At 40.8% G+C, this 13,938-nt stretch overlaps 1 protein-coding gene across 1 annotated transcript in view; it reads left to right on the top strand.

Moving 5' to 3' along the window:
• ICE1 (interactor of little elongation complex ELL subunit 1) overlaps positions 1 to 13,938 on the top strand; it is a 64,555-nt gene that overhangs the window by 17,176 nt on the left and 33,441 nt on the right. Inside the window, exons 6-12 of the mRNA XM_075826833.1 lie at positions 619 to 730; positions 1,922 to 1,998; positions 2,435 to 2,472; positions 3,147 to 3,229; positions 3,327 to 3,366; positions 3,484 to 3,546; positions 4,399 to 4,482. Coding sequence (XP_075682948.1) covers positions 619 to 730; positions 1,922 to 1,998; positions 2,435 to 2,472; positions 3,147 to 3,229; positions 3,327 to 3,366; positions 3,484 to 3,546; positions 4,399 to 4,482 — 497 coding nt within the window. The remainder of the gene's footprint in view (positions 1 to 618; positions 731 to 1,921; positions 1,999 to 2,434; positions 2,473 to 3,146; positions 3,230 to 3,326; positions 3,367 to 3,483; positions 3,547 to 4,398; positions 4,483 to 13,938) is intronic.

The following is a 13,938-nucleotide window of genomic DNA, read 5'->3' as shown; positions in this document are numbered from 1 at the left end:
TCACATTTGTAGCATGCATTCTTTTTCTGCCTTTTTTTCAATCACTATAAAGAAACCTAAGGGAAAAAAATGCCATACCTAGAGCATGCTGTTTCAAAAAAACTAATAAAAAAAAAAAAACACAATTGACCCGAAAAACTACAAAGGTAAAAAAAAAAAAAAATGGGGCATTTTAGATATTACTATAGACTTTCAGCTAACATTTGGCCGCCGCGTTTTTACCCAAAACGCTGTGTGAAACCACCCTTCGGGTATGTGCACACGCTCAGCAAAGAACGTCTGAAAATACGGAGCGGTTTTCAAGGGACATATGCTCCTTTACATTATTCTCAAATAAATTAAACCAACAACCTAGCAACCTTGTATATGGTCCGGAAGTACTGAATAATTAGTATCTGCCAATCACTTTCTATAATGTAAAACTTTTGGGCTGTGGGGTTTTAGCCTTTAGTTTCAAAACCTAGGCTGGGTTAGTATTGTAGTGTGAGTGGCTGCAGCATCTTGGCCATAGATCTATATATTACTATACTGTCAATGCCCTGGCTTCCTGTCACGGTTTATTTTTCAATGTACAAATTTCCCATATGGACACAATTTTGAGCCTTCATAATGTTTCAGGGAGAATGAAACCCTACGATGTCAACTGGAGCAAATGTTGCAGAAAATGTCTTCTCCGGCTCAACATGAAGAGGAACTCAAATCTTTGAAAGCGGAACTGGAAGAGAAGACCGTATGTTTTATAATGACTTTGTCCATTTAAAAAAACTTTTATAAGGTTATGTTCGTTATACTAAGGTTAGAATGTGTTCTTTTCAGCGCTCCTCAAAATGTTCCCATATGATATTATCCTTTCGCTAGTAGTGTGGTAATAAGTTTATCTATTGCACGGCAATGACCTCACCCACTATATGCAATGTAACTGTAGCAGTGGCCGGATGTGTAGAGAGAATTGTCAAGAAGAGTGGTGAATATAAGGATACATCAAGCCAACATCCTTTACTTTAGATAGACAAGGGTATTGCACTTGTAGAGTGAAGATCCTTTTTAAAACTATAATAAAGTATGTATTTTGGCACTCCTGTTTTCTGAGGAACGGTGCGAATGAAAGATCACTCTAGTGGCTGTTTGCCGCTAAATTGATCCCGGCGGTAGTCATGGTGACAAAAGTTGCCGTAAGTTTTATGCCACTGATTCCCTCCAGTGGCAACATGCGGGGGGAGAAAGTCTAATACTGCTGGTGCCTGTAAATAGATGCCCGCTCAGTCTAAGTGAATGCAGCTGGTGACGTCACCCGTGACTGCCCATTCTATTCCCGTGTGTCTGGAACAATTAGTTTTTTAGTTTAGCCTGCTGGGGGTGCCGCTTTTAAGAGTGTATAGCATTTAAGGTTTAGACCAGCTTTGCACATCATGTCTGTCATAGGATTACCAGGTGTGTTTTCTAGGTAATGTAGGAAGAGATCTCAGAGAGGAGGAGAAATAAAACCTTTCCTGACCATTCCCTCTGTCTCTGGCATCTGTTCGTGCTTTTATAAGGGGAAAGAAACCCACATCTGCATTGTGACAGACAAACCTCTAATAGATGTACCGACTGTCTTATTGATTTTAAGGGATTCTAGTAGATGCTTAGATAAACAGGTGTATCGTCCTGATATATCCTCCGTTATTCGAGCTGGTATTCCATTTCCGTCTCTTTATAGTCTATGTATTCATTCATTTACTTAGGTTGGTTCTAACCTTGTTTTGTATGACCTTCTTAAGTCTGCAAGCCGTCGTCCGAAAGCTCATTTCCACGTCTCAATAAATGATTCCTATAGGCATGATAATGGAATAAATATCATAACTTCATTATGTAGCTAAAAATGTTCAGATTTCTTAACTTAAAACAAAGATTCTTTAAAATATAATGTTTTTAATTACAGTCTAGCCTCAAGATCTATCAGCAAACTCAAATGGAGTACACCAAAGTAAAGGAAGAGTGTGAAAAAAGTGAAATTACGTATGTATAGCTCAATGTACGGTGTGTGTGAACAACATAATGTAGGCCAGGAATAACGCAAATGGTTACAACTATACAATGTATGACATGCAAAGTTTAAATTCTCTAACAACTGTGAATAACGGAGCAACAGCCTAAGGGCCTGTTCACATCACAGTTTGCTTTCCGTTCCGGGGTTCTGTCGGAGGTTTCCGTCGGGTGAACCCCGCAACGGAAAGTCAAACTGAAACCACAGCTTCCGTTTCAGTCACCATTGATATCCATGGTGACGGAAACATTGCTAATGGTTTCCGTTCGTCACCATTCCGGCTGGTTTCCGTTTTAACGACGGAATCAATAGCGGAGTCGACTGCGGAACGGAAACAATTAGCTTTAATGAAACCCCACTCTGAATGTCCTGTTCCTTTTTCATTTTAAGACTGTTAATTTCCTATAGGAAGAAGAAACTGGAAGCAAAGTTAAAGAGAATGGAAGGTAAAGTTTCATTTACATAGTATTTATCGAATGTGCAAAACCAACAATCAGGTCTTCTTCCCTCTAGACTTTTTTCTATATATTTAATAATGCCAGTCTATGGATGCAAAGTCATATGATCTTCTGTCTTACAGAATGTTCACTGATCAGTTATTTATTGTGTTGTCAATTGCACTGTATGTTAAGGTGGCCATACAAATTAGATGTATGTCAGCCAAACCCGCCGATTTTGGCAAGACCGGCCCACCCTCTGTGAATGGCAGTGTTCCGACTGCCCCCTGACAGCAGATGTGAGAAGAGGGAAGGGTCGGCCAGGTTGGATTCCAACATGCAGATCCTCTAGTTTGTAAGGAGATAAACCGATGCCAGAGGAGTCTGGCGCAGCTTAATCCTCCCTATTGAACAAGTGTGCACACTCAGCCGAGTGGAGCTGGGACTTGCGCTTATCAGACATTTATGGCACTTGTGGATATGCCATAAATGTCTAAGAAGGGAATACCCTTTTAATGAGCCTTTATACAGATTTCTCCACTTAGTGGTAGCCCTGTGCTGCAGAAATGTATAGACATTTTCTCTGCGTTAAAAACATTGTTACAATAAAGTATGAATTTAATGTCAATTGGCCCATCACTTCTGTACAAAAAATAATGACACTTGCACCACTTCTATTGTAGAGGCTGCTGCAATGCATGACAAAGACTCCAAACAGCTGAAAAAGGACAAGAAAGTTATTACAAAGGAACTAAAGAAAATACAGGCAAGTCTGTAAATTGCTTTCTTCAATACTTGACCGGCACTAAAGTCTTGAATATACATAGCCTTTGCTAAATGTAGTTTTAATGTTATATTTACAGAAAAATCTGGATGGCTTTCAGAGTGAAAAGGGCAAGAAAGGTAGTGTCTGGTTCCTTTTATCATGTTTTCTTCACTATATATTTATTTTTTATATATATATATTTTTTAATATACATGTCTTCTATTTTTGCTAATTCAATCCTTGCTTTCCTTTAGTGGTTATGAAAAATGCACAGACTCAAGTTGCAAGAGAGGAGCCTGTTGTGAAGCTAGACAAACGTAAGTATACTGGTGTAGTACTTGCCCATGGCAACCAATTAGATTCCACCTGATTTTTCAGAGGCCCTTTGGAAATTAAAAGCAGCGACCTATTGGCTCCAAATCCGCTTTAAAGGGGTTGTCCAGGCATGTGGCAGTTTTTCATACTGATGACCTATGATCGGTGGGGGTACGACACCCGGACCCCGCACCGATCAGCTGCCTCACGGCACTGGATGTCTGTGCCAGAAGCAGATGGCTCCTGTCACAGAATAGCTGCCGTACTGCAGCTCTTCTCCTGTTCAAGTGAATAGGAGGAGAGTTGCAGTTCTGCAGCACAACCGCTATGCAGTGTACGGAGCTATCGGCTTCCGAAACCAGCCACTTCTTAACATCCAGACCCCCACCAATCATATACTGATGACCGATCCTGTGGATAGGTCATCAGTATGTAAAACACTCCCGTACCCAGACAACCCCTTTCACTTTTTACCCTTTTTGATACATCTTCCCGTCGGAGTGGACATCAAAGAATGGAGATGCATCAGTCTTTTCTATACACCTTTTCTTTTCTTTAGATCCACTTCTGGTTTTGGTTAAAAAAAACTGCATCAAAACTGTGTGTGTGATTTTACCCTTAATGGTCCAGAGACATGCTATTTACCATAGTGTGCACAGATACTCATGAATAAGTACAGATCTTTTTTTATTTTTTTTAAGATTTCAATTTGTTTTACAAATCGGCAACAACAGAAAAAAGCTTCATAGCCACATTGCTTATAATATAAAAAAAAAAAAGTAAAGGAAAAGACTAAAGAGATGTTATTAAAACCTTTTCATTAGTCTAAAATCCTTTTTCTTTTCTATTACTAGAGAAAATTAAGTATTTGCTGGAAGAAATCTGGGGATGTATAGAGTCTTCAACAGAAAATGGGGATTGTAATCTACTGATGCTGGGTAAGGAATGCAACCCGTTCCGACAAATGAACTACTAATATTTGTAAAATTAACCCTTTTAGGATTCAGTTATTTTCTTTATCGCTGCATTCAAAGACCCATAACTTCTTAATTTTTCTGTTTTCATTGACGTATGAGGGGATGTTTTTTTGAAGGACAAGTTCTTTGCGGTTTCAATGATAGTAACTTTGGCAGGTCGATATGATTAGGCCCCCTTCACATAAAGTTTGCCCTACGTATATCGTCTACGTCGGTGGAAGCCTACCGATGTACACACGATAAACCTGTTCGTAGGACTCAATTAGCCCTGACGGAGGATGGAATTTCGTAGTATACTAATTTATTCTATCCTGAGGGATCCCGCAAAACAGGGTTTACTGCGCGTTATACAGTATTTTACATCCGAGCATTTCGGTGACGAAAGCCACTGTATTGCCTCACAGGTATACGTTAAACGTATACGATGGAAAGATTTTGACATCTCTGCCCATATGTGGACAGTGGCATTGGGAGGCTCCTGACCTCAGAGTCCCCGGGCAGCGCATCGAAAGCACACTGCCTGTGGATTTTGGCACTGGGGAAGCTTCTGTCCTCACTGTCCATATAAAAACAGATGTCAGGGGCTTCTCCTGGCCTGAGTATTGCTGACGCTCTGGCTTGGGACTCCGGCATCATAAAACTCTTGACATAACTGTCCACATATTGACAGTAATTTTTTTTATTTTTTTTTATCGCTTCAATGTATCTAAGTTACAAATTAAATTAACTTTGCAAATGGTCTTGATTTTAAAGGTTATGCACACTTTTAAATCAATTATTTTTTATTTTTTTTACGCGGATACTGCAAAACTCGTCAAAAACCGGCCGAAAATGGCTCCCATTGATTTCCTATCTTCGGCCGTTTACGCCTCTGACCTCCCATTGACATCAATGGGAGGCAGAGAAAGCATATTTCGCTGAGTTTTATGCCCGCGGCGCGAGCGAAAGACGCTGCGAAAATCTGCCTCAAACTTCCAAACGGAGTTTTGAGGCGCAATTTCCGCCTGCAAAACACTTGGTGTGAACCCAGCCTAAATGTGTTTTGATTGAACTTTTAAATTAACTATTGTTAAAAAAACTTTTTTACTTTTTTAAGACCCCTCTTCTATGTATCCTGTAAACCAACCTCAAAGCTGTATCCTTTCAGCCAATCTTATTCAGTCAGGTTAGCTGAACTAACAGCTCGGTTGAAAGTTGAGGAACTTTAGATGTGATGGTTATTAGCACACAGGACCAGCTTTAAGCTGAGATGTCAGTTCAGCTGAACTGACAGCCACATCTTTGACAGAACTATACAACTTCTATGTATACTGGATGCAAAGACGTTTTATCTTAAAAAGTAAAAAAATAAATGAAGTCAATTTAAAGGTTGTTTCAAATCACTTAAAACATTGATGTATTAAAAAAAATAATCTTTTTTTTGTGTACATAGTCTTTAAATATATCAATCCATATTGTAAGGAGAATGGGGGGGGGTAATACATGACTGCAGAATTTGTATATAGTCTGTAGCTATGGAAACACACGGGTCTGCTTATGTGCTGTACACATCGGATGGTAGGATATTGATTGCTACTATTTGCAAAGTTGCTTTTGTTTTTTATTTTAATAGTGTTATAGCAATAAACAATGTATTGTTTTACTAACTGGGCGTTGTGAATAGACGTGTAGAACGATGTGCAGCCACATACACAAGTGTCCTGATAATGAATACACATGACCTCCAGCCTGGACGTCGTGTATTCAGAATCCTGACACTTCTGAATCTTTTCTGTGCGATTTCCAGCAAGGGAAACAAAATCTCATTTACCTCGTAATCTCGCGAGATTACGCGTGGCTTGCTGGAATCTCACAGAAAAGATTCAGAAGTGTCAGGATTCTGAATACACATGACGTCCAGGCTGGAGGTCATGTGTATTCATTATCAGGACACTTGTGTATGTGGCTGCACATCGTTCTAGTAAGAACACGATGTGCTGTGTAAATGAATGGAGAGGAGTGCATGATGCTGACTGGTCACTGATTCGTCAGCATCAAACACTTCTATTCACAACGCCCAGTTAGTAAAACAAGTAAACACGCCCAGTTAAAAACACAACACACGCCCAGTTGGACATACGAAAAAACACACGCCCAGTTGGACATACGAAAAAACACACGCCCAGTTGGACATACGAAAAAACACACGCCCAGTTGTCCATTTAAAACCTCATTTGCATATATATAAAATGGCTCATAACTTGGCCAAAAATGAACGTTTTAAAAAATAAACACGTTACTATTATCTATTGCAGCGCCGATCACATGCAATAGGAGATAGGGATTTGAGAATCTGGTGACAGAGCCTCTTTAATATACTCCCAAAGGCATATAACATCAAAAAGCTTCATCATTAAAAAAGCGACATGCCAAGTAATCACCCGACCATAGGTCTCACCTGTTTCCGCTTCTTCCGGAGCATACAAGGTGTGTGAGGGTTCACATATTCTTTAAACCACTTTAAACAGTCCAAGTACCTACAGTGAAGGAAATAAGTATTTGATCCCTTGCTGATTTTGTAAATTTGCCCACTGTCAAAGACATGAACAGTCTAGAATTTTTAGGCTAGGTTAATTTTACCAGTGAGAGATAGATTATATAAAATAAAAAAAAGAAAATCACAGTCATAATTATATATATTTATTTGCATTGTGCAGAGAGAAATAAGTATTTGATCCCCTACCAACCATTAAGAGTTCAGCCTCTTCCAGACCAGTTACACGCTCCAAGTCAACTTGGTGCCTGCATTAAAGACAGCTGTCTTACATGGTCACCTGTATAAAAGACTCCTGTCCACAGACTCAATTAATCAGTCTGACTCTAACCTCTACAACATGGGCAAGACCAAAGAGCTTTCTAAGGATGTCAGGGACAAGATCATAGACCTGCACAAGGCTGGAATGGGCTACAAAACCATAAGTAAGACGCTGGGTGAGAAGGAGACAACTGTTGGTGCAATAGTAAGAAAATGGAAGACATACAAAATGACTGTCAATCGACATCGACCTGGGGCTCCATGCAAAATCTCACCTCGTGGGGTAACCTTGATCCTGAGGAAGGTGAGAGCTCAGCCGAAAACTACACGGGGGGAACTTGTTAATGATCACAAGGCAGCTGGGACCACAGTCACCAAGAAAACCATTGGTAACACATTACGCCGTAATGGATTTAAATCCTGCAGTGCCCGCAAGGTCCCCCTGCTCAAGAAGGCACATGTACAGGCCCGTCTGAAGTTTGCAAATGAACATCTGGATGATTCTGAGAGTGATTGGGAGAAGGTGCTGTGGTCAGATGAGACTAAAATTGAGCTCTTTGGCATTAACTCAACTCGCCGTGTTTGGAGGAAGAGAAATGTTGCCTATGACCCAAGAACACCGTCCCCACTGTCAAGCATGGAGGTGGAAACATTATGTTTTGTGGGTGTTTCTCTGCTAAGGGCACAGGACTACTTCACCGCATCAATGGGAGAATGGATGGAGCCATGTACCGTCAAATCCTGAGTGACAACCTCCTTCCCTCCACCAGGACATTAAAAATAGCTTGTGGCTGGGTCTTCCAGCACGACAATGACCCGAAACATACAGCCAAGGCAACAAAGGAGTGGCTCAAAAAGAAGCACATTAAGGTCATGGAGTGGCCTAGCCAGTCTCCAGACCTTAATCCCATCGAAAACTTATGGAGGGAGCTGAAGATCCGAGTTGCCAAGCGACAGCCTCGAAATTTTAATGATTTACAGATGATCTGCAAAGAGGAGTGGGCCAAAATTCCATCTAACATGTGTGCAAACCTCATCATCAACTACAAAAAACGTCTGACTGCTGTGCTTGCCAACAAGGGTTTTGCCACCAAGTATTAAGTCTTGTTTGCCAAAGGGATCAAATACTTATTTCTCTGTGCACAATGCAAAAACATATATAAAATTTTGACTGTGATTTTCAGTTTTTTTTTTAATATAATCTATCTCTCACTGGTAAAATTAACCTAGCCTAAAAATTCTAGACTGTTCATGACTTTGACAGTGGGCAAACTTACAAAATCAGCAAGGGATCAAATACTTATTTCCTTCACTGTATATAATAACTTCCAAACATGGGTATAATAAAACAATCGATATTTACATCAGTGAAGATCCCAATGCATAAACTGAGCAAAGCAATTGATATGTGCATTGAAGATCCCTCCCAATCTATCTCTCAAACATCAAATATTTTGTTTCAGATAAACCTAGAAAGACTAAGGCTGGGTTCACACAGAGTTTTTTGCAGGCGGAAATTCTGCCTAAAAATTCCATTTGGAAGTTTGAGGCAGATTTTCATCTCCCTGCACGCCGATTTTAGCGGCGTTTTTTGCCCGCGACCATTGAGCGCTGCGGGCATAAAACGCCGCAAAATACGCTTTCTCTGCTTCCCATTGATGTCAATGGGAGGTCAGAGGCGTAACCGCCCGAAGAAAGGGCATGTCCCTTCCTCCCATGAGACGGTTTTACCGCTCGCGGGGAAAGACGCCTCCGCCTCCCATTGAAATCAATGCGAGGCATTTTCGGCCGGTTTTGACGAGTTTTGCGGCGCGGTTTCCGCGTCAAAAAACTCTTCAATAAACACAGTGTGAACATACCCTTATATTGTCTGCCTATAACAGTTTGTTTTGTCAGTATTTTTTTACGCACACAGAGAACGGATTTACCCAACTACCGTAAGGGGAAAAGCCTTGGGCTAAAGATCCCATAATCTGATTGAACCAATGAGGTTTATTGCAACATAATAAATATTTATTTTAAAACAACTTTGTCCAGAGAATGGGACATTTTCACTTTTATAACTTTGAAAGGTATATAAAATTGTAATCACCACTTTAAAGTCTATGTACACCTTTTGAAATCGTGTTTTTTTTTAAAATCAAATAAAAATGTCTATCGGTGTGTTTTGTGCAGCTTTCTAAATGCTTTTATTAAAAATTATTATTACTTTTTGAGATACAGCTGCTTTGTATCCTGGATATAGAGCAGCTGTATCTTGCACTGAAACCTGTATCCGTCAGGTCAGCGGCACTGAGAGGTTCAGTGTCAGCGGGTCCTGCATGTCTCTGACATGCAAGATCGAGCTGTTATCGATCACATCTAAGTCAATGACTTAGATGTGATCGATAACAGGTGGATCCTTTGTTTCAGGGACATGCTGACACTGAACCAGTCCGTGCCGCTGTCCTGACTAATTCAGGTCATAGCGAACGATACAGCTGCTCTGTATACAGTATACAAAGCAGCTGTATCTCAAAAAGGAAAAATAATTTTGAATAAGTATTTAGAAAGCTGCACAAACTGTTTTTTTGTATAAAAATGTCTATTTCGAAGGTGTACATAGCCTTTAACCCCTTAAGGACGCAGCCTTGTTTTGGCCTTAAAGAGGCTCTGTCACCAGATTTTGCAACCCCTATCTGCTATTGCAGCAGATAGGCGCTGCAATGTAGATTACAGTAACGTTTTTATTTTTTAAAAAACGAGCATTTTTGGCCAAGTTATGACCATTTTTGTATTTATGCAAATGAGGCTTGCAAAAGTCCAAGTGGGCGTGTATTCTGTGCGTACATCGGGGCGTTTTTACTACTTTTACTAGCTGGGCGTTCTGACGAGAAGTATCATCCACTTCTCTTCAGAACGCACAGCTTCTGCTTGTAAAACAGACGGTTATACCACCCAAAATAGTTACTAGTTCACATTTCCCATATGTCTACTTTAGATTGGCATCATTTTTTGAACATTATTTTATTTTTCTTGGACGTTACAAGGCTTAGAACATAAACAGCAAGTTCTCATATTTTTAAGAAAATTTCAAAAGCCTTTTTTTTAAGGTACCTCTTGTGTTCTGAAGTGGCTTTGTGGGGCCTATGTATTAGAAACCCTGATAAAACACCCCATTTTAAAAACTAGACCCCTCAAAGTATTCAAAACAGCATTTAGAAAGTTTTTTTAACCCTTCAGGCATTTCACAGGAATTAAAGCAAAGTGGAGGTGAAATTTGCAAATTTCATTTTTCTTGCTGAATTTCAATTTTATAAAAAAAAAATTCTGTAACACAGAAGGTTTTACCAGAGAAACACTACTAAATATGTATTGTCCAGATTCTGCAGTTTTTAGAAATGTCCCACATGTGGCTCTACTGCGCTCGTGGACTAAAACACAAGCCCTAGAACAAAGAAGCACCTAGTGCATTTTGAGTCCTCTTTTTTTTTTTATTAGAATATATTTTAGGCAGCATGCCAGGTTTGAAGAGGTGTTGAGGTGCCAAATCAGTAGGAATCCCCCAATAGTGACCCCATTTTGGAAACTACACCCCTCAAGGAATTTATTTATGGTTGTTGTTACCATTTTGACCGCACAGTTTTTTCACAGCACGTATTTGAATTGGGCTGTGAAATGAAAAAAATGTAATTTTTTCCAATAAAATGTCATTTGTGATCAAAATTTCTTATTTTCACAGGGAACAAAATACCCCATTTTGTTGCCCAATTTGTACTTAGTGTGGCAATACCCCATTTGTGGTGATAAACTGCCGTTTGGGCCCATGGGAGGGCTCAGAAGGAAAGGAGCGCTATATGTTTGTTGGAGTCCAGATTTTGCTGGATTGGTTTTCGAGGGCCATGTCGCATTTGCAGAGCCTCAGAGGTATCAAAGCAATGGAAACCCACCAAAAGTGACCCCATTTTGGAAACTACACCCCTCAAGGAATTCATTTATGGGTAATGTGACCATTTAGACCCCATAGTTTTTTCACAGAACTTATTTGAATTGGGCTGGGAATGAAAACAAAATTATTTTTTTCAAATAATATGTAGTTTTGGCTGAAAATTTCTTATTTTCACAAGAAACAAAATACCCCATTCTGTTGCGCAATTTGTTCTGAGTGCCGCAATACCCCATTTGTTGTGATAAACTTCCGTTTGGCCCATGGGAGGGCTCAGACGGAAAGGACCACCATTTGGCCTACTGGGGATTTTCTAGTGCGAAGTCATGTATGCAGAAGCACCTGAGGTACCAGTACAGTTGAAACCCGCAAGAAGTGACCCCGTTTTAATAACTACACCCTTAAAGGAACAGTGTCATCACAATTTTTTTTTTAATATGTTAAAGATGTTAGTGCTTTATTAAAAACGTTTATATTTATTTGTGTGTTTGTGTTTTACTTTTTCTTATTTTTACACTTTTTCTTCCCTATGGGGGCTGGCATTTTTTTTTCCATTTCTACATGTGTCGATTAACGACACATACAAACATGGAATACGGCAGCCACAGTCCCATAGGGACTGCGAACGGGGCCCGTTCCATCCACTAACATGTACGCCGTCTGTGTGGGAACTGCGCATGCGCCGCTCCCACACAGTCCAATTTGAAATGCGCGCCGTCCGGCGCCATTTTCCTGTGGACCGGAAGTCGCGGCCGGACAGTAAGATTACTACTTCCGGTCACGGCTTCCGGACTTGTGCACTTGGACCAGCGGCAGCAGACGGAGCGGACGGGCCGGAGGGAGCCGCGGCGGCAGGAGCAGGTAAGAGATTTCTATGTATGTTCGTGTTTGTGTACGTTTACTACTGTATGTAAACCTACTACACTGTGTGTTAGCTCAAAAAATGGCGACACACAGTGTAGGAGGTTAGACCGTTCAAACCCCTCGTTTATCCCGGCACTAGCCAGGATAAAGGAGGGGGGGGGATGCTGAGAGCTCACTAGAGCGAGGGCTTTTTACCCAATTTTGCAATGCTGCAATTTTGGGAATAGCTCCATCTAGTGACCAGCAATGGGAAATATTCTAAATTAGAATTAATTTATAATATTTCCTGACTCGTGAAAAAAATAAAAAAAATTTGAACAATGTTTAATCACCTACACACTAAATGTTTAATTAAAAAAAAACAAACATGTTTTTCTGGCAACACATTCCCTTTAAGGCATTCATCTAGAGGTGTAGTGAGCATTTTGACCAGAGACCTACACCCCATAAACTGTAATGTGGGTTCTCCCGGGTATGGCAATACCCTCAATGTGGCTGTTATCAGCTGCCTGGACACACAGCAGGGCTCAGAGGGGAAAGACGAGGGGGGATAAGCTGTGCGGAGTGCATCAGGGTAAGTAAAATTGGGGTAAATTATAAACCAAGGGATGTATGATAAATTTTAAAACTGACTTTCATACAGAGCTCTGGTTATTCGGGACACGTGTCACATTGATATATTGTGTCATCCCTTATCGCCCTCCTATAGCAGACTTTGCACCTCTTTTGTCTTTTTCCCTTCTTGCCAGTTTGGGGAACTTCTCCTGGAAAGTGTTGCCGCCTTGGTACGATGCTTGTGGCCCCGCTTCCAGAAGTACTGGGTGCCCCCCCTTCTTGGTCCCTAAAGATTAGGTTCTTGATAATCACCTCTTGAAATTCCAGGAAAGTTCCCGTCTGGCCTGCACATCGACGTAGCACGTACGCATTGTACAATGCCATCTGTATGATGTGCCCGGCCAGCTTCTTATACCACACCGCATGGCGCTGTAGGGCTTCAGGATTTGATCTTACAAGTCCATCCCTCCCATGTACCTATTGTAGTCCAGGATGCAGTCTGGTTTGGGGGTGGCCTTTCCTTCATATATCCTAAACCTGTAGGTATACCCTGATGCACTCTCGCAGCTTATACATCTTCACGCCATACCTTGCCCTCTTACCCGGCAGGTACTTGCGGAATTGAACCCTCCCTTTAAAATGTACCAGGGACTCCTCAATAGAAATACACTTCTCGGGGTGAATGCTTGGGAAAACCGGGCACTGGAACGGTCTAATAGGGGTCTCCGTTTATACAAACGGTCAAAACTGGGGTCATCTCGGGGTGGGCACGGCTCATTATCAGTATGTGAGAAGCGAAGTATTGCCTCATTTATTTATTTTTTTAGGTTACAGTTCAGTTCTATAGTTGCTTTGAGGGGCCCATATATTAGAAACCCCTATCAAACACCCCATTTTAGAAACTAGACCCCTCAAAGTATTCACAACAGCATTTAGAAAGTTTATGAACCCTTTAGGTGTTTCACAGAAATTTAGAGCAAAGTAGAGGTGAAATTTACTTTTTTTTTTGTCAGAAAATCCTCTTTATACCATTTTTTTTTTATAACACAAAAGGATTTATCCGAGAAACGCAACTTAATACGTATTGCCCAGATTCTGCAGTTTTGAGAAATATCCCACGTGTGGCCCTAGTGCGGTAATGGACTGAAGCACCGGCCTCCGAAGCAAAGGAGCACCTAGTGAATTTTGAGGCCTCTTTTTTATTAGGCACCATGTCCGGTTTGAAGAGGTCTTGTGGTGCCAAAACATTGGGAACCCCCCAAAAGTGACCCCAATTTGT

This window comes from Rhinoderma darwinii, chromosome 5 (genome assembly GCF_050947455.1).
Source record: "Rhinoderma darwinii isolate aRhiDar2 chromosome 5, aRhiDar2.hap1, whole genome shotgun sequence".
In the NCBI taxonomy this organism is placed as follows: Eukaryota; Metazoa; Chordata; class Amphibia; order Anura; family Rhinodermatidae; genus Rhinoderma; species Rhinoderma darwinii.
This window is presented reverse-complemented; position numbering and strand designations above follow the sequence as displayed.